The sequence below is a fragment of the Macaca thibetana genome, chromosome 13 (genome assembly GCF_024542745.1).
Source record: "Macaca thibetana thibetana isolate TM-01 chromosome 13, ASM2454274v1, whole genome shotgun sequence".
NCBI classification, from domain to species: domain Eukaryota; kingdom Metazoa; phylum Chordata; class Mammalia; order Primates; family Cercopithecidae; genus Macaca; species Macaca thibetana.
In genome coordinates, this window is record NC_065590.1 from 20571275 (window position 1) to 20594486 (window position 23212).

The 23212-nt window shown below is 44.8% G+C and overlaps 2 protein-coding genes across 4 annotated transcripts in view; one reads left to right on the plus strand and one right to left on the minus strand.

Moving 5' to 3' along the window:
• Positions 1–23212, minus strand: part of MRPL35 (mitochondrial ribosomal protein L35) — a 536751-nt gene that overhangs the window by 93731 nt on the left and 419808 nt on the right. The window lies entirely within an intron of this gene.
• The window catches only part of POLR1A (RNA polymerase I subunit A), a 68197-nt gene continuing 50706 nt past the window's right edge, over positions 5722–23212 (plus strand). The window contains exons 1-10 of the mRNA XM_050755213.1: positions 5722–5748; positions 6818–7048; positions 8278–8363; positions 8484–8587; positions 13988–14074; positions 15455–15560; positions 16171–16333; positions 18869–19039; positions 19170–19292; positions 21859–22089. Coding sequence (XP_050611170.1) covers positions 5722–5748; positions 6818–7048; positions 8278–8363; positions 8484–8587; positions 13988–14074; positions 15455–15560; positions 16171–16333; positions 18869–19039; positions 19170–19292; positions 21859–22089 — 1329 coding nt within the window. The remainder of the gene's footprint in view (positions 5749–6817; positions 7049–8277; positions 8364–8483; positions 8588–13987; positions 14075–15454; positions 15561–16170; positions 16334–18868; positions 19040–19169; positions 19293–21858; positions 22090–23212) is intronic.

Sequence of the window (23212 nt, forward strand, 5' to 3'; positions counted from 1 at the left end):
ATTTTTTCATATATTTGTTAGCCATTTGTGTGTGTTTTGAGAAATGTTTGTTGAGATGATTTGCCCATTTTTTAATTGAATTGTTTGGGATTTTTTGCTGTTGAGATGTTTGAGTTCCTTATATATTCTGAATATTAAGCCTCTGCCCCTAAGATGAATAGTTTGCAAATATTTTCTCCTATTCCGTAGCTTGTCTTTTTATTGACTGACTACTTTGCTGTGCGGAAGCTTTTTAGTTTGATATAATGCCATTTGTTTATTTTGGCTTTTGTTGCCTGTGCTTCGAGGTCTGATTCATAAAATATTTTTCCAGACCTTATATTTAGGTCATTGATCAATTTTGAGTTGATTTTTGTAGAGGGGAGGGGTGGAGATCTAGTTTCATTCTTCTGCATATGGATATCCAATTTTCCCAGCATCATTTATTAAAGGCACTGTCCTTTTCCCCAATGTATATTCTTGGCACCTTTTGCAAAAATCAGTTGGCTGTAGATATGTAGATTAATTTCTGGGTTCTCTGTTTTCATTGGCCTATGTTTCTGTTTTCATGCCAGTACCCTACTGTTTTGGTTACTACAGCTTTGTAGTATATTTTGAATTCTGGTAGTGTGATGCCTCTAGCTTTGTTCTTTTTGCTCAAGATTGCTTTGGCTGTTCAGGGTCTTTTGTGGTTCCATACAAATGTTACAATTTTTTGTTTTTCTGTTTCTGCAAAGAATGTCATTGGTATTTTGATAGGGATTGCACTGAATCTACAAATTGCTTTGGGTAGTGTAGTAATTTTAACAGTATTAATTATTCTAATCTATAAGTACGGGATGTTTTTCCATTTGTACCCTCTCCAGTTTCCTTCATCACTGTTTTGCAGTTTTCCAAAAGAGTCTTTCACATCCTTGGTTAAATTTATTCCTAGGTATTTTTTTGGTACTATTATAAATGGGATTGCCTTCTTAATTTCTTTTTCAGCTAATTCATTGTTTGTGTATAGAAATGCTACTGATTTTTTTTTAATCCTGCAACTTGACTGAATTTGTTTATGAGTTCTAAGAGGTTTTTGGTAGAGTCTAGGTTTTTCTATATATAAGATTATGTTATCTGTAAACAGAGACATTTTTACATCCTTCTTTTCAGTTTGGATGCCTTTTCTTTCTCTTGCCTAATTTCTCTGACTGGTTACTTTCGGATAAGGTGGCGTTGACCAGATCTCTATTGTAAAGAGATATTTTTTTCATAGTTGATATTTACATCAGAATATCTGGTGCTATTAAAAATACCTTATTTGAATTTTCATTTTGTTTGTTGACATATAAAAATGTTATTGATTATATATGAAGCAACCTGGCAAAATTGTCTCATCAATTGTGACAGTTTGTCTGTAGATATTTTTAGATTTTCAATACAATCATATCTGCAAATACTGGCTTTTTTGTTCCTTTCCAATCCTTATATGTTTTCTTTTGGTGGCTAGGATCTACATTACTGTGTTGAAGTGGTAGTTGGTATCTTTGTCTTATTTCTTGTCACAAAGAAAAGTTGTTCCCCTTTCCTCTTCTCCTCCCTCTTCTTGGATACTTCAGTGCTGAAGACATAAGGTGGGCGGAGCAAGCTGGGATTTCACAAAGAGACCCAGCCTAATACATGGTGTCTGAGCCCCAGGAGAGTGAGCAAAGCTTCGTGGGAAAGGTGTCCCTACACAGGGGGGACTCAGCCAGAGCAGAGTGAGAGGGGATCCCTGCACGTGCGGGCAGCCCTGTGTGGAATACCAGAGCTCGAGTAGGGTAAGGAGGGTGTTCATTTGGAGATAAAGACACAGCTTAGAGTGTGAGAGCCCAAATCAAGTGAGAGGGTACCCATGCGGGGTGGCCCAGCGTGGGGTGTGTGAGCCCAAATATGATAAGGAGGGGGGGTCCACAAGGAGGGTGGACTCTTGTGGAACTTGAGCTCAAGTTGGGTGAGGGCTCCATACAGAGGAGGGGATGACGGCGGCAGTGGTGGGAGAGTGGTTACATATAGGGAGAGAGAGACGTTGATGAATAAGTTCTTAATTGATTGAATATGTACTTAAGGATAATGGGGGCCAGGTTTTAACTATCAGAAAAGAGAGTTACAAATATATGAAAGAGAGAAGACAGAATTAATCCTGTATTGTTAAAATGGAATTAAAAGTTCTGGTGTAAAGTGTGTGTGTACACATGTATTTTCCCCTGGCCCTGTCCCTGGAAGGGCTGGGGGGAGTGATAGTAATGGGCACACCTAGCACCCCCTTCTTGTTTTCTAAATACCATTCTCCACTAAAAAAGCTTCTTGGAGAAATAGCTGATCTAGAGCTGGGACAGCGAAAGTACAAGACCAGTCTGGAATATCACATGCCAGAAAGGAAGTATGTGCCCAAGGAACAATGGGACATGTCCAAAGAACACAGAAGACTGTGCGAAGGGCCCACTCTGGCCAAATCTAGGACAGTTCGAGCATATAATAAACGATGATACTGAATGATTATAACCCATCGAATGAAGTAGGAATCCATGAACCTACTTTTATGTTGATATAAATGAAAAAATGAATTGAGTGACTGAAGGTTTAAGTAACAGGCTACTTACTCACAAAGTACCCTCCCCCATATACACACACATAGTCTTTATTAATTACAAAGGTCAGAGGGAGGATAACTTTACAATGGAGAAGAAGCCTGGCAGTCACCCCCTTACTTGGGTGATCAAAGTGAAACATACCTGATGGTACTGATTGAAATCATGCACTCCCTTATAGGATGCAGTGAGAAGAACACAACATTGCTTCTGGATATTCTTGCCAAAGACGTTAAGCCAAATCTGATCATGATGAAACTTCAGACATGCCACAATTGAGGGATATTCTATAAAATTTGCCTTTAATCTTCAAAGCTGTTAATGACTAAAGTTGAACACTAAGGAACTATTCTAAACAAAAGAGACTAAAAAGTGTTTTAGTCTTTTAGTCTCTAGTCTTTTAGTCCTTTGCTATAAAGGACATTAGTATTATTATTTTGAGACAGAGTCTGGCCCTCTCATCCAGGCTAGAGTACAGTGGCACGATCTCGGTTCTCTGCAACCTCTGCCTCCAGGGTTCAAGCGATCTCCCATCTCAGCCTCATGAGTAGCTGGAACTACAGGCATGTACCACCACACCTGGCTAATTTTTGTATTTTTTTAGTCAAGACGAGTTTTGCCATATTGACCAGGCTGGTCTTGAACTCCTGACCTCAAGGGATCCACCTGGCTCGGCCTCTCAGAGTGCTGGGATTACAGGCATGAGCAATCACTCCCAGCCTGTAAAGGGTATTATTAAAAGAGTTGGCAAAATTTGAATGGTGTTTGAGGATTAGAAGGTAATAATTTATCAGTGCTAATTTACCATTTTTTGATGGTTGTATCATGGTCATATTTGTGAGTGTCCATGTTTATAGAAAATGTTCACCAAAGTATTTGGGGTTGATGGTATATCAGATCAGCAGTGTACTGTCAGATGGCTCAAGAAAGATAGATTTCTGGAAATACTTGCGGTTTTTCTATAAATTTGAGATTGTTTCAAAATATAAATAAATTATACCCTTAAAATAGGGAACCTTTCAACATTTCACTATTAAGCATGGTGTTTACTGAGTTTTTAATCGGATTAAGGAAGCTCCTTTGTATTCCTATTTTGCTGTCGTGGCTAAATATTAAATTTTATCAAATACCTTTTCAATGTATACTGAAATTTTCAGATAATTTGGGTCCTTTTAAACCAGCTAACATGGTGAATGACTCCCTTCCTTTCCTAATGTTAAACTAACCTGGGATTCCTGGGATAAACCCAAATTGTTTATGATATATTACCTTTTTAATATGTCGTTGGATTTGATTTCTTCATATTATACTTGGGATTTTTGCCTCTGTAATCATGAGTGAGATCGGTTTACATTTCCTTTCTCCTATTGTCTTTTTGGGTTTGGGTATCTAGATTATGTCAGCCTCATAAAATAAGTAAGATAATTCTTTTTTTTTTTCCGAGACAGAGTCTCACTGTTGCCCAAGCTGGAGTGCAGCCACGCAGTCGTAGCTCACTGCAGCCTCTGCCTCCCAGCATCAAGTGATTCTGGTGCCTCAGTTTCCCAAATAGCTGGGATTATAGGCGTATGCTACCACGCCCAGCTAATTTTTGTATTTTTAGTAGAGACAGGGTTTCACCACGTTGGCCAGGCTGGTCTTGATCTCCTGGCCTCAAGTGATCCACCTACCTTGGCCTCCCAAAGTGCTGGGATTACAGGCATGAGCCACTGTGCCCAGCCGAGGTAGATAATTCTCTCTCTCTTTAAAATGCCCTGGAGGAGATAGGAGACATAGTACGCCAGCAGGGCAGTGCCACACATTTCTCTTCAGCAGGTGTCCTCACAGGGACTAGTTGTCTTTGGCTCCCCACATGACTGACGACTACTCAGAAGCAAAGGAACGAGATCATTTCAGCGGCTAGGGGAGCCACCCTGGCGTAGAAGCCCCATCTCCCAGAAAGGAATCAATATTGTTTCTAACAGTTCCGTGGGCTGTGCCTCCAGGGACCCTAGGATATGCTCAACTAGGACCCAGCGAAGCTCAGAGCTGTGATCTTTCCAGTCCAGATATAGCCTTACCAATTGGGGTCATTTTTACCATCAGTAGTGTTGCCTAATAACACAACTGACATTTCTACTCTTATTTATTTATTTTTTGAGACGGAGTCTTGCTCTGTTGCCCAGGCTGGAGTGCAGTGGTGCAATCTTGGCTCACTGCAACCTCCGCCTCCCAGGCTCTAGCGATTCTCCTGCTTCAGCCTCCTTGAGTAGCTGGGACTACAGGAAGTGCCATCATGCTCAGCTAATTTTTTGTATTTTTAGTAGAGATGGGGTTTCACCATGTTGGCCAGGCTGGTCTTGAACTCCTGACCTCAGGTGATCTGCCTATCTTGGCCTCCCAAAGTGCTGGGATTACAGGCGTGAGCCACCGTACCTGGCCTGTTTCTACTTTTATTATGTTTCCGAGGGAACAGAGCTAAAAAGTTAACTCATGGTCACATTTGTCCAAAAGAGAGATTGAGAAAGAGAAAGAAAGGATTTTCTTAAACCAGTGCTTACAGTAAGTTATATGTTTCTAGGAATTCCCTCATTTCATTTAAAGTTTCAGATTTATTGGCATAAAATTATTCATGATGCCTACTATTATACCTTAATCTTTTTTTTTTTTTGGTAAAATATACACAAAAATGCATTAATTGTATGTACAGTCCAATACAAAGTAACCATCACCCTTACAGTCTAGTTCAATGTCAGCATATTGTTTATGTCCCCAAAAACCCTCCCTCCTTTCCCTGTCCCCTTGTGTATTTATTTTTGACAGTTTGTCTGTCATTGTCCTTTAAAAATTCTTTGTTGGGGCTGGACACAGTGGTTAATGCCTGTAATCCTAGCACTTTGGGAGGCTGAGGTGGGAGGATTGCTCAAGCCCAGGAGTTAAAGAGCAGCCTGGGCAACATAACAAGATGCTACCTTTAGTTTTCTAATAATTATAAAAAATAAATGTAAAAATAAAAATTATTTATGGGAATAATTTGAGGGCTAGGATGATGCTGCCTTCTCCAGAGAAGATTCTCATTGCTTCTGCTGTGTGCATGGCACCACTGCCAACTTGGGACTGTCATTATCCAGGTTCAACGCTTCAAGCTCCCTGGATGGCCCGAGTGATTGTACAAGGGCTGGTAGTTCCTGAGGGTACAGCCCTTTGTGTTCCAGCTTACTGTGTTTATGTGTCGGGGGGTGAAGAACGATGGCTTCCTGTTAGATTTCTAACCTTATACTAAAAAAGCTTTAGGTTTTTAAATTTGTTCTTTTTAAAGGCAGGATCTCACTGTGTTGCTTAGGCAAGCACTGGAGTGCAGCGGCAATTCACAGGTACAATCATAGCGCACTGCAACCTCAAACACCTGGGCTCAAGTGAGCCCCTATCTCAGCATCTGGAGTAGCTAGGACTGCAGAGGCACCACTGTACCCGGCTTAGGTTAAGACTTTCATTTCTGTTTCCTACATGATTTGAGGGTTTGTGAATAAAAAGTTCAAAATTGCTGCATTGGAAAATGCACTCAAGGCCAGGGCTCCTGGGGAGCATCATGGGCTTATTCCCTGGGGCACATGAGTACACCAAGTGATGTCCTGCCTCAGCATAGCACCAAAGCTCCACATTGGGCCCCACAAAGTGCACATGGCTGCATGCTCTTTCATCTCGCTAGATTCTTTGTTCCCCTTTAGTCTGCTCTGGTTATTTATTCCTCACTGTCCTGTCAGCTCTTCAGAGCGTTAAGATTTTTAAAATATTTTAACCTATCTTGGTTCTTTGCAGTCTTAGGTTTGGTCTGGGGAATCTAGCCCACCATTATTGGAAGTAGGATGTTCTCATTGGATTTTTTTTTTTTTTTTTTTTTTTTTTTTTTTTGAGATGGTGTCTGGCTCTGTCACCTAGGCTAGAGGGCAGTGGTACGATCTTGGCTCACTGCAACATCCCCCTCCCAGCGATCTTCCCACATCAGCCTACCAACTAGTTGGGACCACAAGTAGATGCCACCACATCTGGCTAACTTTTTATATTTTTGGTAGAGATGGGGTTTTACCATGTTGCTCGGGCTGGTCTCAAACTCCTGAGCTCTAGTGATCCACCTGCCTCTGCCTCCCAAAGTGCTGGGATTACAGGTGTGAACCACCATGCCTGACCTCGTTTGATTTTTTTTTAACAGCTATATGTTGTCTCACTCTTTTGAAAGTGCAACACAGTAGCCATGGTTTCTTTTTCTCCCTTCAAATGAATCTTTTCCACCCTTGGAGAGGCTGGTCCCAGCTGTGCTGCTCATCAGAGGTGTACATTACCGTGATAATGTGGTTTTCCTCTTTGTTTTCCAGTTTCTGGAAGAAAATGCTGATCCCTCTGCTTCTGAAATTCAGGAGGAATTAGAACAATACACAGCTGAAATTGTGCAGAACAACCTCCTGGGGTCCCAGGGCGCACATGTGAGTTAACACTGTCTTTCTCCCATGCTGTTTTTGGCATTATTTTATCACTTTCCCTTTGTGTTGTCCTTTGCGTATACTTCTGGCTTCCCACAGTAGACCAGGGTTTGAATCTGAACTCTGTCTCTCATGAGACCTGCAACCTCACAAGTTGCACAATTGTGCCTGAGTGTCCACTACCTAATCTCTAATGCCTGCCTGCGGGACCAATGAGAGGATTATGTGACATTAGTTGGTTTTGGTATAGCATCCAGCAAGCCAATTCTTAAAAAATGGCATCAGGTCTTTTTTCCCTTCTCCAACACTTGTCTCTAACCCACCGCTACCTTATTCTTCCCTTCATACACTGCCTAAGTATTAATTTGTTCAATGAATGAATGGGTAGATAATTCACCTGTGATACTAGTCTTGAAATCTGCTTCACTTCCTGCTTGGGTTTCACACCAGAGATGCTGATTTAATTGGTCTGGGGTAGGGTCCAAATGGAGTTACAAAAGCTCCCAGATGGTTCCCATCTGCTGCCAGGTGCAGAGCCACTCATGGGGCTGGACTGTGGATGTGCCTTCCTCAGAACCCTGAGGTCCTTCTGAGGCAGACCAGCTGCATCCAGAGGGCTTCCTTTTACAAGTGAAAGTAACTAGCACTTAGTGAGTACTGGCTGTATTTCAAGCCCCCACTGCATTCGTGATTATTTATCTTAGTAAGAGCTTGCTGCGGTGGTTACTATTCTTTTTTTTTTTTTTTTTTTTTTTTTTTGAGACAGAGTCTCGCTCTGTCGCCCAGGCTGGAGTGCAATGGCCGGATCTCAGCTCACTGCAAGCTCCGCCTCCCGGGTTCACGCCATTCTCCTGCCTCAGCCTCCCGAGTAGCTGGGACTACAGGCGCCCGCCACCTCGCCCGGCTAGTTTTTTGTATTTTTTTAAGTAGAGACGAGGTTTCACCGGGTTAGCCAGGATGGTCTCGATCTCCTGACCTCGTGATCCACCCGTCTCGGCCTCCCAAAGTTCTTATTCCCATATTATAATTGAGGAAACTGAAGGTTTAAAGAGGTTGCTCAGTAATTGTCAGAGCTCAACTATATTAGGGTTCTATGGAAGATTTTGTTTAAGAAAGTGGTGGTGGGAGTGTTTCCTCTGGTTAAAAATAAAAGGTGAAAACAATAAAGTAAATATATTGGATTCTCTTCAAAATGGCACTCCAAGGTTCTCTGACTTTTTTTAAAAAAACAGGTAAAGAATGTGTGTGAGAGCAAGAGCAAGCTCACTGCTGTTTTCTGGAAGGCACATATGAATGCTAAGCGCTGTCCCCACTGCAAGTAAGTATCAGGGCCCTTTCCCCAGGTGAGATGTCTCTGGGTCTGGGCAGTCACTCATGGCTATTATTAAATATCTTACGGGTTTTTAATCTCCTCAATCACAACTGTCCTCCTGCGCAGGACTGGGCGATCTGTTGTCCGAAAGGAACACAACAGCAAGTTGACGATCACGTTTCCAGCCATGGTGCACAGGACAGCTGGCCAGAAGGACTCCGAGCCCCTGGGTGAGCAGACTGGGTCTGGAGAGGAGCTCCATGTGAGGCCAGCAGATGTGTCCTAAACCCTGGGAATACCTGGTTCTCCTCACCACGTGTTTCTCCGCCACGTCTGGGAGGGGCCGGCAGAGGCACAGTGTGCAGGCCTCTCAGGCCTAAGGGGACCCCAGCGAGCGCCCAGCTCAGGCCTCTCACACGGGAGAGCTGATGGCAGGGGCTACTTTATGAGGCAGTGCCCCACAAGCGCCTCTTGCCTTAACTGGTCGTTTTTCTGAAAGGTTTTTCAGGAAGAAATTAAGAAATTTACCTGGCAAATATTTTGAAATATTTTACTGTAAAACAAGTGTGGATCTATTTTGGAATAAAATGTAGGCGAATAATTTTTAAGAAAAACTACAAGAATTCAGCAAAACGTTAGCGCCTCCTGCCAGGCTGCTTCTGTCTGTCTACCCACATCCCCCCTGGGTAGAGTTCTTTCCTCAGCTCTGTCCCACCCAAGCTCTGCTTCGGACAAATTTTGAGATAACTTAATACTCCCACTTTTTAATTTTTATAGTAGTAGGCTTATTTAAGAATGTTTTTTGGTTTTTATTCTGAAGTGGTCAGAAGATTAAATAGAGTATTCCAAGAGAAGCACTGAGAGCAGTACCTGCTGTGTAATATGCGCTATGTAGATGTTAACTGTTCATTTTTTATTAAGTCATCAGCTTGCCAGGATAGAAAATGCATAACCTGGCCGGGCACAGTGACTCACACCTGTAATCCCAGTACTTCGGGAGGCTGAGGCAGGCAGATCACTTGAGGTCTGGAGTTCAAGACCAGCCTGGCCAACGTGGTAAAACCCCATCTCTACTAAAAATACAAAAATTAGCCAGACGTGGTGGCAGGCACCTGTAATCCCAGCTACTCAGGAGGCTGGGACAGGAGAATCACTTGAACCCCAGGAGGCGCCGTCTTCAGTGAGCTGAGATCGTGCCACCACACTCCAGCCTGAGTGACAGAGCAAGACTCCATCTCAAAAAAAGAAAGAAAAAGCACAACCTACAATTGTCACTTGGCTCTGCCACTTTTTCTGAGTGGCTAATAGAAGGCTATTTTGAGGAGCTTCCATTTCCAACTCTATATAATGGCATTCATAAAGCCTCTTGCCTAGAATTGAAGAAATTACATGCATAGAAGTCCATAGCAGATACTGTTACTAAACCTTTCACCAGGGCTTGAGAATATGGAATAAACATGGAAATAAGATCCCCTCCTGAAGATGCATGATGTATCTTTTACATTGAACACTCTGGCATGACCCGGAGTAAATGAAAAACCTGTTTATTATTATTTTTTAAGTGTTATATTTTAGGATAATTTTTCGACTTAATAGAACAGTAGTGAACATAGTACAGAGAATTCCTTTATACTCTTTACTTAATTTGCCCTAATGTAACATAGTAGATTACCATGGTGCATTTGTCAAAACTGAGTTTAACATTGGTGCAACACTACTGGCTAAACTACAGACTTTTAAAATTTTGCTGGTTTTCCAGTAATTTCCTTTTTATGCTCCTGGATCCAACCCAGGATACCACATTGCATTTAGAAAGCCTTTTTACTTTTGTTTCATGGTTGGCAGTTAATACCATAAGAGTGGATTTTCCTACACTTAACCATTAAATAGCCCTCAAAACAATTTTCTTGTAATACCAGTTGGGAATTGCTTCTGTAGCCCTTAGGATGCCTTATAAAATGTTCATAGATTGAGAACAAAGATGGTCAGAATTCTAGAAGATAGTTTTCATGGGGCAAATGTCCAGCAGGTAAGTAGCCTTTCAATGCCTTCCGCAAACCGATTCTTCTAAAGTCATCTTCCATTGCAGCCACGCGAATATGATGGTGCAACCACAAGTCTGTGCATTAGAAACAAGTAGACCGTAGTCTTCTACAGCTCCAGGCTTGGGTATTCAGTATTTAGCACACATTTATTTGTTGGGCACTCAGCGTTATGCCAAGGACTATGTTTGTGATGAGCACGATGCCAAGATACAGACCAGACCATGTGGTCTCTGCCTCTGAAGGGGCTGCAAGCAACATAGGTCAGTAACCCTGGGGAGCAGGTGATGTGGAGGAAGGCAAGCACCCTCAGCGTGGGTCTGACCATCTTCCTGGTATCAGAGGGACTCAAAAAGTGAGGGCTGGGCTGGGTGTGGTGGCTCACACCTGTAATCCCAGCACTTCGGGAGGCCAAGGCAGGCGGATCATCTGAGATCAGGAGTTCAAGACTAACCTGACCAACATGGTGAAACCCTGTCTCTACTTAAAAAAAAAAAAAAAAAAAAAAAAAAAAAAAATTAGCCGAGCATGATGGCACACGCCTGTAATCCCAGCTACTCGGGAGGCTGAGACGGGAGAATCGCTTGAACTCGGGAGGCGGAGGTTGCAGTGAGCTGCGATTGCACCATTGCACTCCAGCCTGGGCCACAAGAGCAGAGCCCCGTCTCAAAAAAAGAAAAAAAAGTGAGGGCTGTGCCTGAGTAGTCCCCACGGACTGGTGATCCCACAAGGAGCGCTGTCAGCTTGTGAAATGCTGCACGTGCTGCTCCCGCGCGCTTCCTGTGCCCCCTGAGCCCCACAAGGCACATTAACGTTTAAAATAAGAATTCATTGTAGCCAAGACACTTCCACCCATTGTGATCCCCGGTTATTTGACCTCCTTATCCCTTTTTCCTGTGGCACCTCTCACAGCTGAAAGAAACACACATTCAAGATGCTCTGAAATCCCAGCTAGGCAGAAGTCATTGCTGCAAGCTGCAGAAGTTCTTGTTAGGAGAGGATGCAGCTCGTGTGAGGAGATGGGCTTCCACAGCTCTCCTCTGACTCTAAGATCCTGTGATTGAAGAACAGCCTCTGCCTTCACGGTGACTAAACTGCAGTGGGGACATTGCTGGGACAGGAGCTGAGGAGATTTGACTGATCTTCTTCAGCATTTCTGATGTATTTAGTAGAAGAGAAAGTTCAGACATTCATTTTCAGAAATGCCCACAAAGTGCAGGTTAATGGAGTCTGTTTTCTCCCCCTGAACATATGTAGCTTTCTAATGCTGTGGTTGTCCCTAAATGTCATTCTTCATTGCATACGCATGCTTCCTTCAACTGCATTAACTCATTGAAATATTCTGCTTTTATCGACATCAAAACTTTAAACATGCAGACTCCTTGACTTAGCAATTCTGCTTCGATGACTTTATCCTAAGGAATTAGAATACTCACAGTGTTGTTTGAATGGTTGAAAACTGGACATGGGCTGGGCACGGTGGCTCACGTCTGTAATCCCAGCACTTTGGGAGGCTGAGGCGGGCGGATCACGAGGTCAGGAGATCGAGACCATCCTGGCCAACACGGTGAAACCCCATCTCTATTAAAAAATACAAAAAAATTAGCCGGGCGTGCTGGCGGCACCTGTAGTCCCAGCTGCTCAGGAGACTGAGGCAGGAGAATGGCGTGAACCTGGGAGGCAAGCTTGCAGTGATCGGAGATCGTGCCACTGCACTCCAGCCTGGGTGACAGAATGAGACACCATCTCAGAAAAACAAAAAAACAAAACAAAAAAAAAACTGGACATAACTTAAATACCTATTAACAGAGACTAGTTAAATTATGGTGCTTTTGTTAATTGTTCTCCAAGTTAGGGATTTCTCTAAAAACCTATGATGACATATCCTCTGCAGATTTTAAAGAAACTAGCTGGAGAATTGGAGGTGGAATGAAGCTAGTTTTTAAAAATGGAGGAGGCTGGGTGCGGTAACTCATGACTGTAATCCCAGCACTTTGGGAGGCCGAGGCGGGTGGATCATGGGGTCGTTAGTTCGAGACCAGCCTGGCCAACCAGGCAAAACCCTGTCTCTACTAAAAATACATAAATTAGCAGGGCGTGGTGGTGTGTGCCTGTGATCCCAGCTACTTGAGAGGCTGAGGTAGGAGAATCACATGAACCTGGGAAGGCAGAGGTTGCAGTGAGCCAAGATCCTGCCACTGCACTCCAGCCTGGGCGACAAGAGCAAGACTCCGTCTCAAAGAAAAAAAAAAAAATGGAGGAAAAGGCAAGAGTGGTGTTTTTAAGTGTGGACTATCTTAGGCTATTTTAAACATCTATATTTGAGCCGTATACTCTTAATTTAGAATTTGCTGTGAGCTAGACACCCTGTCAAGTGTTGGGAACACAGAGAAGGCATAGTTCCTGTCCTGATACGTGTATAAAAAGGGAAAATTGAGCAATGCTTAGTTTCAGTGGATGTATCCAGAAAAGGTGTTTTGGGTTTTTGTTTTGTTCTGTTTTGTTTTAAGACAGGGTCTTACTCTGTCACCCAGGCTGGAGTGCAGTGACACGATCTCGGCTCCCTACAACCTCTGCTTCTCAGGTTCAAGCGATTCTCCTGTCTCAGCCTCCCAAGTAGCTGGGATTACAGGTGTGCACCACCACACCCAGCTAATTTGTATTTTTCGTAGAGTCAGGGTTTCCTGTGTTGGCCAGGCTGGTCTTAAACTCCTCAGGTGATACGCCTGCCTTGGCCTCCCAAAGTGCCCAGAAAGTTTTGAACCTGAAAGACACACTACTTACTTGTCTTAGTTAATCATCTAAATGCCTGGACCCTACCTCCTGAATGGCAGCCCGAAGCCTGGTTTTCTAATGTAACCTGGATGTCGCTGGTAGACAGCATCCCACAGTGATCTTGCTTAGTGTGAGAAACCAAGCCCAATCTATTCCTCGCACACCAGTATATTTGTAAAAATAAGTCAGTATGTATTTACCCATAAAAATACTTACCTACCCATAATTCAACTTATGTGAACCTTTCTGGTAACAACCAGGTAGATAAAGATATTTATTATAATGTTACTTATAATAGCAAAATATGGAAATGAATCCAGACGTCCAATTATGAGAATATGGTTAAGTGAATTAGCAATCATCCTTAATGGAATATCACATAGCCATGAAAAATGGTGATCAGGCAAAAGCTACATAGCAACGTGCAGAAATGCTGACGAGATGATACTAAAAGGGCAAAGTAGTGTTCAAAATAAATCCACACTGAAGATTACAGTTGTGTAAAATACTTCTATAGACAAAAGTGCTGGAAAACAATATATAAAAGTGATAGTTGTTAATGTGATGCGATTATGGGTAATGTTTTCTTTGCTTTTTTTGGGGGGGGGCGGTTTATACAGTAGCCATATGATTTTTACTACTAGAGAAGTGAGATTAACGGCCAGAGGGAATCCAGGCCTGAGAATATGCTACCGTAGAGATTGATTTTTGTGGTCAAGTTGCAGGCTTGGTGATAAAGAATGGATACATCCCATTGCAGAAAGAGTACCTGTTCCTGATTTATTGCACTTTGATTCTCCTCCTTGGCTCCAGGAATTGAGGAAGCTCAGATGGGAAAACGAGGATACTTAACACCCACCAGTGCCCGCGAACACCTTTTTGCCCTGTGGAAGAATGAAGGTGCTGTATCAGGCTAAAGAAATAGCCTTGATCTCCTCTAGGCTTTTATTTCCTGGACTCCTTAACCCTGCCTTATTACTTCTTTTAAGTTGTGATGATTGTAGCTCTGTCCTGGAACTGATCCAGAGGTTTGGGGCAGTCTTCAGGGCACATTGACATTGAGATGTCATAGAGCAGGCGAGGTCATACCCAGCACCAAAAACTTGACAATTACTGCAGCTGAGCCAGGTTATCAAATGACAACTGCAGGTAGGCCTCGCTTAATACAGGTTGGCGTATTTTTAGAAGGTTTAGTGTAACTTATTTTAAATGCCCATAAGTAAAATGCTTTGTCCTTCTGTGAATCAGAGAATGAACTCTGTCTTATTTAAATTGAGACTTTACTGTAAGGGAAATCCTTCTTTCCTTCTGAGTGTATAACAAAACCTATGCAGTATATTCAAGCCCTTGTGAGAGTGTGTTGTGGAACGCTGACTATAACCTCTGTGTAATAAGAAGCACTTACAAATGAACATGTTGTTAAAGAGATGTCAGGGAAAAAAAAAAAGCACTGGAGTTAGTATGATTGCTTCTGCGGCAGGCCCTAGCACATTTTAATCTTTTTCTCACATCACCAGAAACCTGAAATACAGCTTTGGTCCACAGAAGATCCTTTCTTGGCAGCACCTGTTAGGGGTGGGAGGAGGCTAACTTAGCAAAAAATTTTTTATTCAACATTTTTTTATGAAGATCAAAGTAATAATTATGTGTGTGATGTGTATGTGTTTTAATAGTCCAGGAGGGTGATTAAAAACAAGTAAAGTTTCTTCCCCTTCCTTGCTCATCTCAGTTCCTGGGTTAAGAGCTATTGTCCCTGTAGTACCCATTTTTATGCTGTCATATCCCCTGCATACAAACTGTCATGTACACAGAGGCTATTTTTTGTTTTTATAAAGAAAAATGAGGCCAGCCAGGCACGTTGGCCCATGCCTCTAATCACAGCAATATGGGAGGCTGAGACAGGTGGATCAGTTGAGCCCAGAAGTTCAAGACCAGCCTGGACAACCAAGCAAAACCTCATCTCTTTAAAAAAAAAAAAAGAAAGTGCAAAAATTAGCTGGGCATGATAGCACGCACCTGTAGTCCCAACTACTTGGAAGGCTGAGGTGGCAGAATTGCCTAAGCCTGGGAGGTCAAGGCTGCAGTGAGTCATGATCGCACCACTGCACTGCAGCCTGGGTGACAGGAGTGAGACCTTGTCTCGAGAAAGAAAAATGTGACCTTAACTCTACATATTATCTTGTATTCTGGTTTTTCCTCACTCAGTAATATTTTTATGGTTGTCCTCCCATGCCTTCAGTGATAGATGTAAATGGTCTCCTTGGTTGCTTTCCAATGCAGGATTCTTTCTGAACTACCTTTTTTCGGGAATGGATGATGATGGTATGGAGTCCAGATTCAATCCCAGTGTGTTCTTTCTCGATTTCTTGGTGGTGCCACCCTCAAGGTAATACCCTTTAATTAACTTATTTCACCTGAAGAAAAGCTTACTAAGGAACTGAACCGTGACCTCTAGGAGAGGTGAAAGGGCCAAGGGCACTGAGACAGAGCTGCAGTTCTGCTCCAGGTGTGGGTGGTGGAAGGGCTTACTTTCCTTCCTGTTTGTTGTGAATGCGATAGGAATGTTAGTTGTTTTTGTTTGCTTGTTTGCTTGTACTGTCTCCCAGGCTAGAGTGCAGTGGCATGATCCTGGCTCACTGCAACCTCTGCCTCCCAGGCTCAAGTGATTCTTCTGCCTAAGCCTCCCGAGTAGCTGGGATTACAGGCATGCATCACCACATCCAGCTAATTTTTGCATTTTTCATAGAGATGGGGTTTCACCATGTTGGCCAGGCTGGTCTCAAACTCCTGACCTCCAGTGATCCACCCGCTGTGGCTTCCCAAAGTGCTGGGATTATAGGCTTGAGCCACCACACCCAGCTGGAATGTTGATTGGGAAGGTTGGTTGTTTTGAGCATGGTGGGGTGTGCTCCCTACAGTAGGCATGAGTGAGAGGATGAAGAACATGACCCTTTCCTCACACTAAACATTCGTTTATTCTGTATGTCCCCCTGCAGGTATCGCCCAGTTAGTCGCCTAGGAGACCAGATGTTTACCAATGGCCAGACGGTGAACTTGCAGGCTGTCATGAAGGATGTAGTTCTGATTCGAAAACTTCTGGCATTGATGGCCCAAGAACAGAAGCTGCCAGAGGAAGTGGCCGCACCCCCTCCAGATGAGGTCAGGGCTGCTCTGGTGCTGATGTGATGAGCACACATGCTTGGTGCTAACTCTGTGCGGTGTGGATGCAGACACGGGTTACCAGGAGATGCTTCCTGGGATATTCTGTGCAGCTGGCAGCAGCCTTAGTGTGAGCTGTGGGCTTAGGGGGCACCTAGGAACATTAGGGGAACGCACATGGGTCTGAGCATGGAAAGGTCTGGGTTCTGTGCCAAACGACCATGCCAGGTGACCCTAGTTGAGTCACTTTCTTATACTAGTGTCTGCTATAAAATGCATGTGATTTGTGGTGAGATTTCACACTGAGGCTGTTCTGGGCTACCAGCTCTCAGAAGCTCTAGAAAGAATAGCCTGCTTCCCTCAGGCTCTAAGAGTGTCCCTTCTGGGTCACAGTACTAGAGTTCATATTGTCAACTCTATTTTGGACACATTAATGTCTCCAGCATTGGGGTCAGGAAAGCAGTATTGCAGAGTATAAATTCCTCTCAGAACAGGACAGTTTCAACTAACGTTTCCTGAGCCCCTTCTGTGTGCCAGGTTAAATAGTAGGTCTTCAGTGGGTACAAAGGTGAATTGGGCACCCAGGAAGCTTGCTGAGGTCATCAAGATCCTTCCCAGCTCTAAAGTACTCTCTGGATGCAAATAGGCAGCCTTGGGTAGACAGACAGGATTCTCAGACTCCAGCCACTGGGACAGTCCCGCTGTCTGCCAGGCCCATCACAAGGTGGCACCACTGTCTCCTGGACACTTAAGCTGCAGGTTACACTTGGGGCTTTCTTTGGTTTTGCTTATTTCCTGGTCGGCCAGCATTGGTGTGCTTTTAAAAACTCCTTAGTTTTTAAACTAAGGAGAGAAATCAGCCATCTGCATGCCTTAGTGCAGTTTCCAAGGAAAGACCATGGGATAACTACTCCCAATGACTAGAGTTGAGAATCTTAGTTGGATGTCCCTTAAAAATCGGGCAGCCTGGCCAGGCATGATAGCTCACAGCTGTAATCCCAGCACTTTGGGAGACCAAGGCAGGAGGTTCACTTGAGCCGAGGAGGTTTAGACCAGGTGGGCAACATGGCGAAACCCCATCTCTACCAAAAATACAAAAAATAGCTGGGTGTGGTGGCTCATGCCTATCGTGACAGCTACTCAGGAGGCTGAGGTGGGAGGATTGCTGGAGCCAGGGAAGTCAAGGCTGCAGTGAGCTATGATTGCACAAGTGTACTCCAGCTTGGGTGACAGAGTTAGACCCCATCTCAAGAATTTAAAAAAAAAAAAAATTGATCATCCCCTTTGTCGAACAAATGCTTGGTCTCTGAGGGGCAAATAGCATCCTCTGATTCCTATGCCCCAGTGTCCTCTTTCCTTGTGATTGACAGGACATGCTTTTTCTTCCCCCTTACTCTCTGTGTTCCATCCTCATGGCAGCCCTTGCCAGGCACCATCTAGGCACTGGGGATACGCCAGTGAGACAAGTTCTCACTCATTTCACAATCACTGGTCCTGAGCCAGGTAATGCCATGAGCAGTGAGTTGGGCTAACAGGACCCAGTCATCATGCAGGTGACCATCTCTCCCACTGGGACTCCAGCCAGAAGGGGACCCTGAGTGTTTTATGTAGAATACATCTATTTTCCCTCCAACTAAAGAAGACTCTTGTGTTCCTCAGGGTTGAGGACAAGCCCACTTCATCACTACTGGGTTTTCATGACATTCTCATTTACTGAATCTTCACCCACCGTCACCCTCCCACCTCAAGACACTGACAGTTTTCTTCTCTCATCTGCCCACACTGGAAGACATGGGACCATCTGTCTGCTTGTGTCATACCCAGCCAATGGGGCCAGTAGGTGGCCAGACAGTATCAATAGGTGGTGCTCTAAACCAGCTGAAGGCAGTTTCTGTCCCCTGGGTAGGGAGTGGGAGAGAGGAAGAGACGGAGCTAGAGGCAAAAATATTAAAAAAGGATTGGTTAAATATTCCAATGAGACTTGGCAATCAGCCAGTAACTTGATATAGCTCAGTTGAAGACCCACATCTTAATTGATGACATAGAATATCATATGGCAAACCTAGCTCCTCTTAAGAAATTGTTCCACCTGCATGTTTGTAAGTGGTTTGGATCAAGTTTTTCAAAGCCATAACTAAAACTGAAACTGCATATGAGAATCGGTTATCTAGTGGGATAACAGAACTTCCTGAGAAACATACTGATGTGAGAAGGACTTCTTAGTTTTCTTTAGGAATTGCATATTAAAGAATTTCAGCAAATGCTTTAAGAAAGGAGCATGCTTACTCATTTTGAATTCATCTTACTACTAGAAAGAGACAGACTGGTAAATATGTAATAGTGCTGATATGTCTTATCGACATGTACTTACAAGATTGATTTATCAGCACGTTTGTCTCTGATCTGTCAGGTTCAGAGGAGATAAACTCCAGAGTGCATAGTCATCAGAGCCAGGGTAAGAAAGAAAAATTAAATCAAGCCAGGCCTTTTGGAGCTTTTTTCCATCATTCCTGTTTTCTTGGTTTTATCTTCCAGGAAAAAGACTCTTTGATTGCTATTGACCGATCCTTTTTGAGTACACTTCCAGGCCAGTCCTTCATAGACAAACTTTACAACATTTGGATTCGCCTTCAGAGCCACGTCAATATTGTGTTCGATAGTGAGATGGACAAACTAATGATGGACAAGTACCCAGGCATTAGGCAGGTGAGCAAAAACTGGATTCCCACTGCTAGCTGCAGAGGATAAATAATAAACATTGTGTATTGAAACAAGAAACTAATAAGCCTACTGGAATTCTTGTTGAATGTTATTATGGCCTTTTTTCTCCATAAAGATCCTGGAAAAGAAAGAAGGCCTGTTCCGAAAACACATGATGGGAAAGCGAGTGGACTACGCTGCACGCTCAGTCATCTGCCCAGATATGTACATCAACACCAACGAAATTGGAATTCCCATGGTGTGTGTGTGTGTGTGTGTGTGTGTGTGTGTGTGTGCAGGGCTCATTTGCTCCCTGTGGGTGGCAGATAGGAATGCCACAGAGGGCTGAGGACAGGATGTGCAGCAGATTATAGTGGCTTGGGCAGAACTAGCTTCTGCCTCTTCCTGGACAGCCCATGAGGAGGTGACTGGAAGCCACATGATGGCATTGCTCTCACTCCTTGCCAGGCTTACAGACACCTTCTACCCACAAGTCAGCACTAGGGAGCTGATTGCGGGGTATTCCACATCCCTGCCCACATAGCTTCCTCCTGCCCACCTCAGCCTAGTCTTTTGACCTTCCTCACCAAATTGAATACATGACAGGGGAGAGGAAGAGGGCATGGGGTCCAGGCATCAGAAATGTATACCCCAGGTTACTGGGAAGAGGAAAGGGAGTGAGTCCTGGAGAGAGACGTGTGCATGTTGCCCACGCCCTGTTTTGCTTCTCAGGGTAAGCAGCTTACTATTCACCTGTTAGTGCTCTCCCGCGACCCCCTCCGGGAGCCAGCTTCATCTTCTCACTTGCTTAGCACTTCACGCCATGGTGCTCAGCAGCAGCAACCTTTAATGAGCTTCCTCCTTAATAGACCTCGAGGTCAGTAATGTGAAGGTGGTTTAATTTCCCTCCGTGGAGAGCCTCATTTCCTCGCGCGCCACCTGCTCCACCCCTCTCTGGGGACTGGTGATGAGCAGCGCTGAAGTGTTCTTTCCGATCATCCTGTGTCCCCATGGCCTCATCTCTCTGTGGCACACTTGGGCTTCCTGGACAAAGGCATGACAGGAGTCTGAGAAGGCCCAGTCCTGTGCCCACTGCCTCCTAGGAACCATAGTCCTTGCATCTGAAAGCTGGATCACATGGTGAGGACCAGCTTTGTGAAGTCCAGTGGTGACATTCCCAAATCTGAGGCCCCGAGGAGACATGTAGCAACTTTTGGTTGCCCTCTCTGGACAGAAGGCAGGGGCCACCCTTGTTGGCCTTGACCTCATAGTGCCTACAGCGTCCCCAGCTCTGCGAGAGACCTTCTGTGCTGCCTCTTCTGTCTTCCAAGGTGCTGGGTTCTCGTTTGTGGATCTGGGTTTGTTTGATAGTGGCTTGTCCCTGGAGGAGAGACTCCGAAGTCACTTCTCTGCCCACCTGCAGACTGCCGCGAGTCTCAGGGCCATGGTGGCCTGGGGTGTAGGTATTCCTCACAGTATAGCTGGGAAGAGCAGAGCAGATAGAACTGCCTCTGGCCTCTTGGATCACACGCTTCCCATAGAGTACTGTTGACAGGTGCCACAGGAACAAGGAGCTAGAGACCAGCAGTGAAGCACAGACTAGTGTGCTCCTATATAAAGCGGTGTCCAGGGGTGGAGACAGACAGTAAATAGATAAACAAGTATAGATATGCTCTGTTGAACAGTGATAAGTGGTAAGTGTATCAGCAATAGTAGAGCAGGCTCAGGCTGAGGAACGCAGGGGCTGGGGTAGCCCCAGGAGCCTTCTGAGAAAGTGCTGCTGCACGGGACCTGTGCAAAGCTAGACGAGTTCCTTTATGTAGGATGTCTCAGAGTCTCTGGTGTGTTTGTATACATTTGGAAGGTACATTAGAGATTTATAATATTCAGTAGCTCAAAAACTCACTTAAACAGGGAACTTGTTTTACTTGGAGTGTCTCCCAGGCCTAACTTTAAACACAGCACACTGCATTTTCTTAGGTGTCAGAGGAATGTGTCAGTTTCATCTCAAGTACCACCTTGATTGTAATGGCTGCTGCAGAACTGTGGAGCTGAGAGATTCCAATGCTGTCCCTGAGCCTAGACAGGGACAGCACCACGATCCGTTAGTGATGTCTGCTGGGGTGGATGAGGAATGTTGTGGTATTTGAGGACAGGCATTTGCCACCTGTCTCAAGCAAGTGCCCCAAGCCACCTTTGGGAACTTTGAATTTATTGGCAGATAAGAAAATGAAGTTTTAGAGTGGGTTAAAAAAATTAGCTGGGCACGGTGGCTCACACCTGTAATCCCAGCACTTTGGGAGGCCGAGGTGAGCAGATCAACTGAGGTTGGGAGTTCGCGACCAGCCTGACCAACATGGAGAAACCCCATCTCTACTAAAAATACAAAATTAGCTGGGTGTGGTGGTGCATGCCTGTAATCCCAGCTACTCGGGAGGCTGAGGGAGGAGAATTGCTTGAACCCAGGAGGCGGAGATTGTGGTGAGCTGAGATCGCGCCACTGCACTCCAGCCTGGGCAACAAGAGCAAAACTCCATCTCAAAAAAAAAAATTAAAAAAAAAAAAATTGTAATATGTAAACTGCTGCACTTAAATTATTCTCCTCAGACTAACTGCTGGAAAAGGAGGCCTAGTCTCTATACCGTTAAGGGAGTAGCAGAAGACAGGCAGGATGTTACTTCGCTCACTGGAAGGCCTTCTTGGCCAAGTCAGATAGCTCCTCCTCATCTTGGGGGAAAAGACACAGCCTATTGAGACAGATTTGGGGTCCATGAGACCTTTTTTTCTCCCTGCCCTGATTTGCTACCTCCATTCCTCATTTCCAGGTATTTGCCACAAAACTGACCTACCCGCAGCCAGTTACCCCGTGGAATGTTCAGGAACTTAGGCAAGCGGTCATCAACGGCCCCAATGTGCACCCAGGAGCCTCCATGGTCATCAATGAGGACGGCAGCCGCACAGCCCTGAGTGCTGTGGACATGACCCAGCGAGAGGCCGTGGCCAAGCAGCTCCTGACCCCAGCCACGGGGGCACCTAAGCCCCAGGGGACAAAAATTGTGAGTATGGGCAGCTTTGGTCAGGGACCTATCCAGCTCCTGTTCGGATCCTGGTAATTGGTGGCCATCAGGTGTGGCTCCAGTGCACGCTGACACAGGAGCCCATCCCTAGGAGGAAACTCCCCCACACGTGGGTGACTTTTAAGATTCACCTTGTAGTCCCTGGGCAGAAGAATGACTGCCCTTAAACAGGGCTACTCAAAGGGTAGTCCCCGGACCAGCATCAGCAGCATCCCTGGAGCTTGTGAGCAATGCAGATCCCCCCACCCCTACTGAATTTGAATCTCTGAGAATAGAGTTCAGAATCTTTCTTTATCATGCTTTCCAGAGGGTTCTTCTGCATGCTGTTGTTTGAGAGCCACTCTTAGGAAGGCAGTGCTCTGTGCCAGTGATAACCAACAAGTGGCAGGTTATAACTAATGTTTCCATTTTGGGCAATTGCTAATGCCAGCCCATAGTGCTGTGGTAGGGAATCCTGAGGCTCTATCTGGTTCCACTGGAAGGAGCACATGATCAATTAACAATGTTGCTGAATGCATGAAATCAGCAGGTGACAGCTCTGTGGCTCTGTCACGTAATAGCCATTCCTGCTGGGAGGGGAGTAGCAGATGACCCCTATCTAGGCAACAGTGGCAGCAGTTGTTGGAGGGAAATGGATTCGACTTGGGTGTAACCCACAAGTGACTACCGGAGTCAATGGGTGACTGCCTGGATTTTCCTCACCCACCTGCACAGAAGGCAGGCCTCTCCTTGCCCTCTGCCCACCCATACCCCATGGCTGACCTGCTCTTCTTTAACACTGAGTTCAGCTCTGCAAAGTTGCATCAGCCTTGAAGAAACTTTGGAGGAACCGAGAGGAAAAGGAAATGCTCCTGGCCTTGGCGGCGGTGCTCATCACTGCTCACCACAGGCCTTCTTGCTTCCTCTGGTTCTCACCGCCGTCCTGAGGGACAGCAGTAATACACCGCCTGTTTTCTCCTTTGGCACTGGGGCACATGCAAACACAGATAAGTCACCTCTTTTGTTCTTCTCTAGTGCACAAAGTAAGGTTTGTGTTCAGGTTCGTAGAATCAGTCTGCCTTTCCTAAGTGCCTGGTGTTTGGCTAGGCACTCTGTGAGCAAT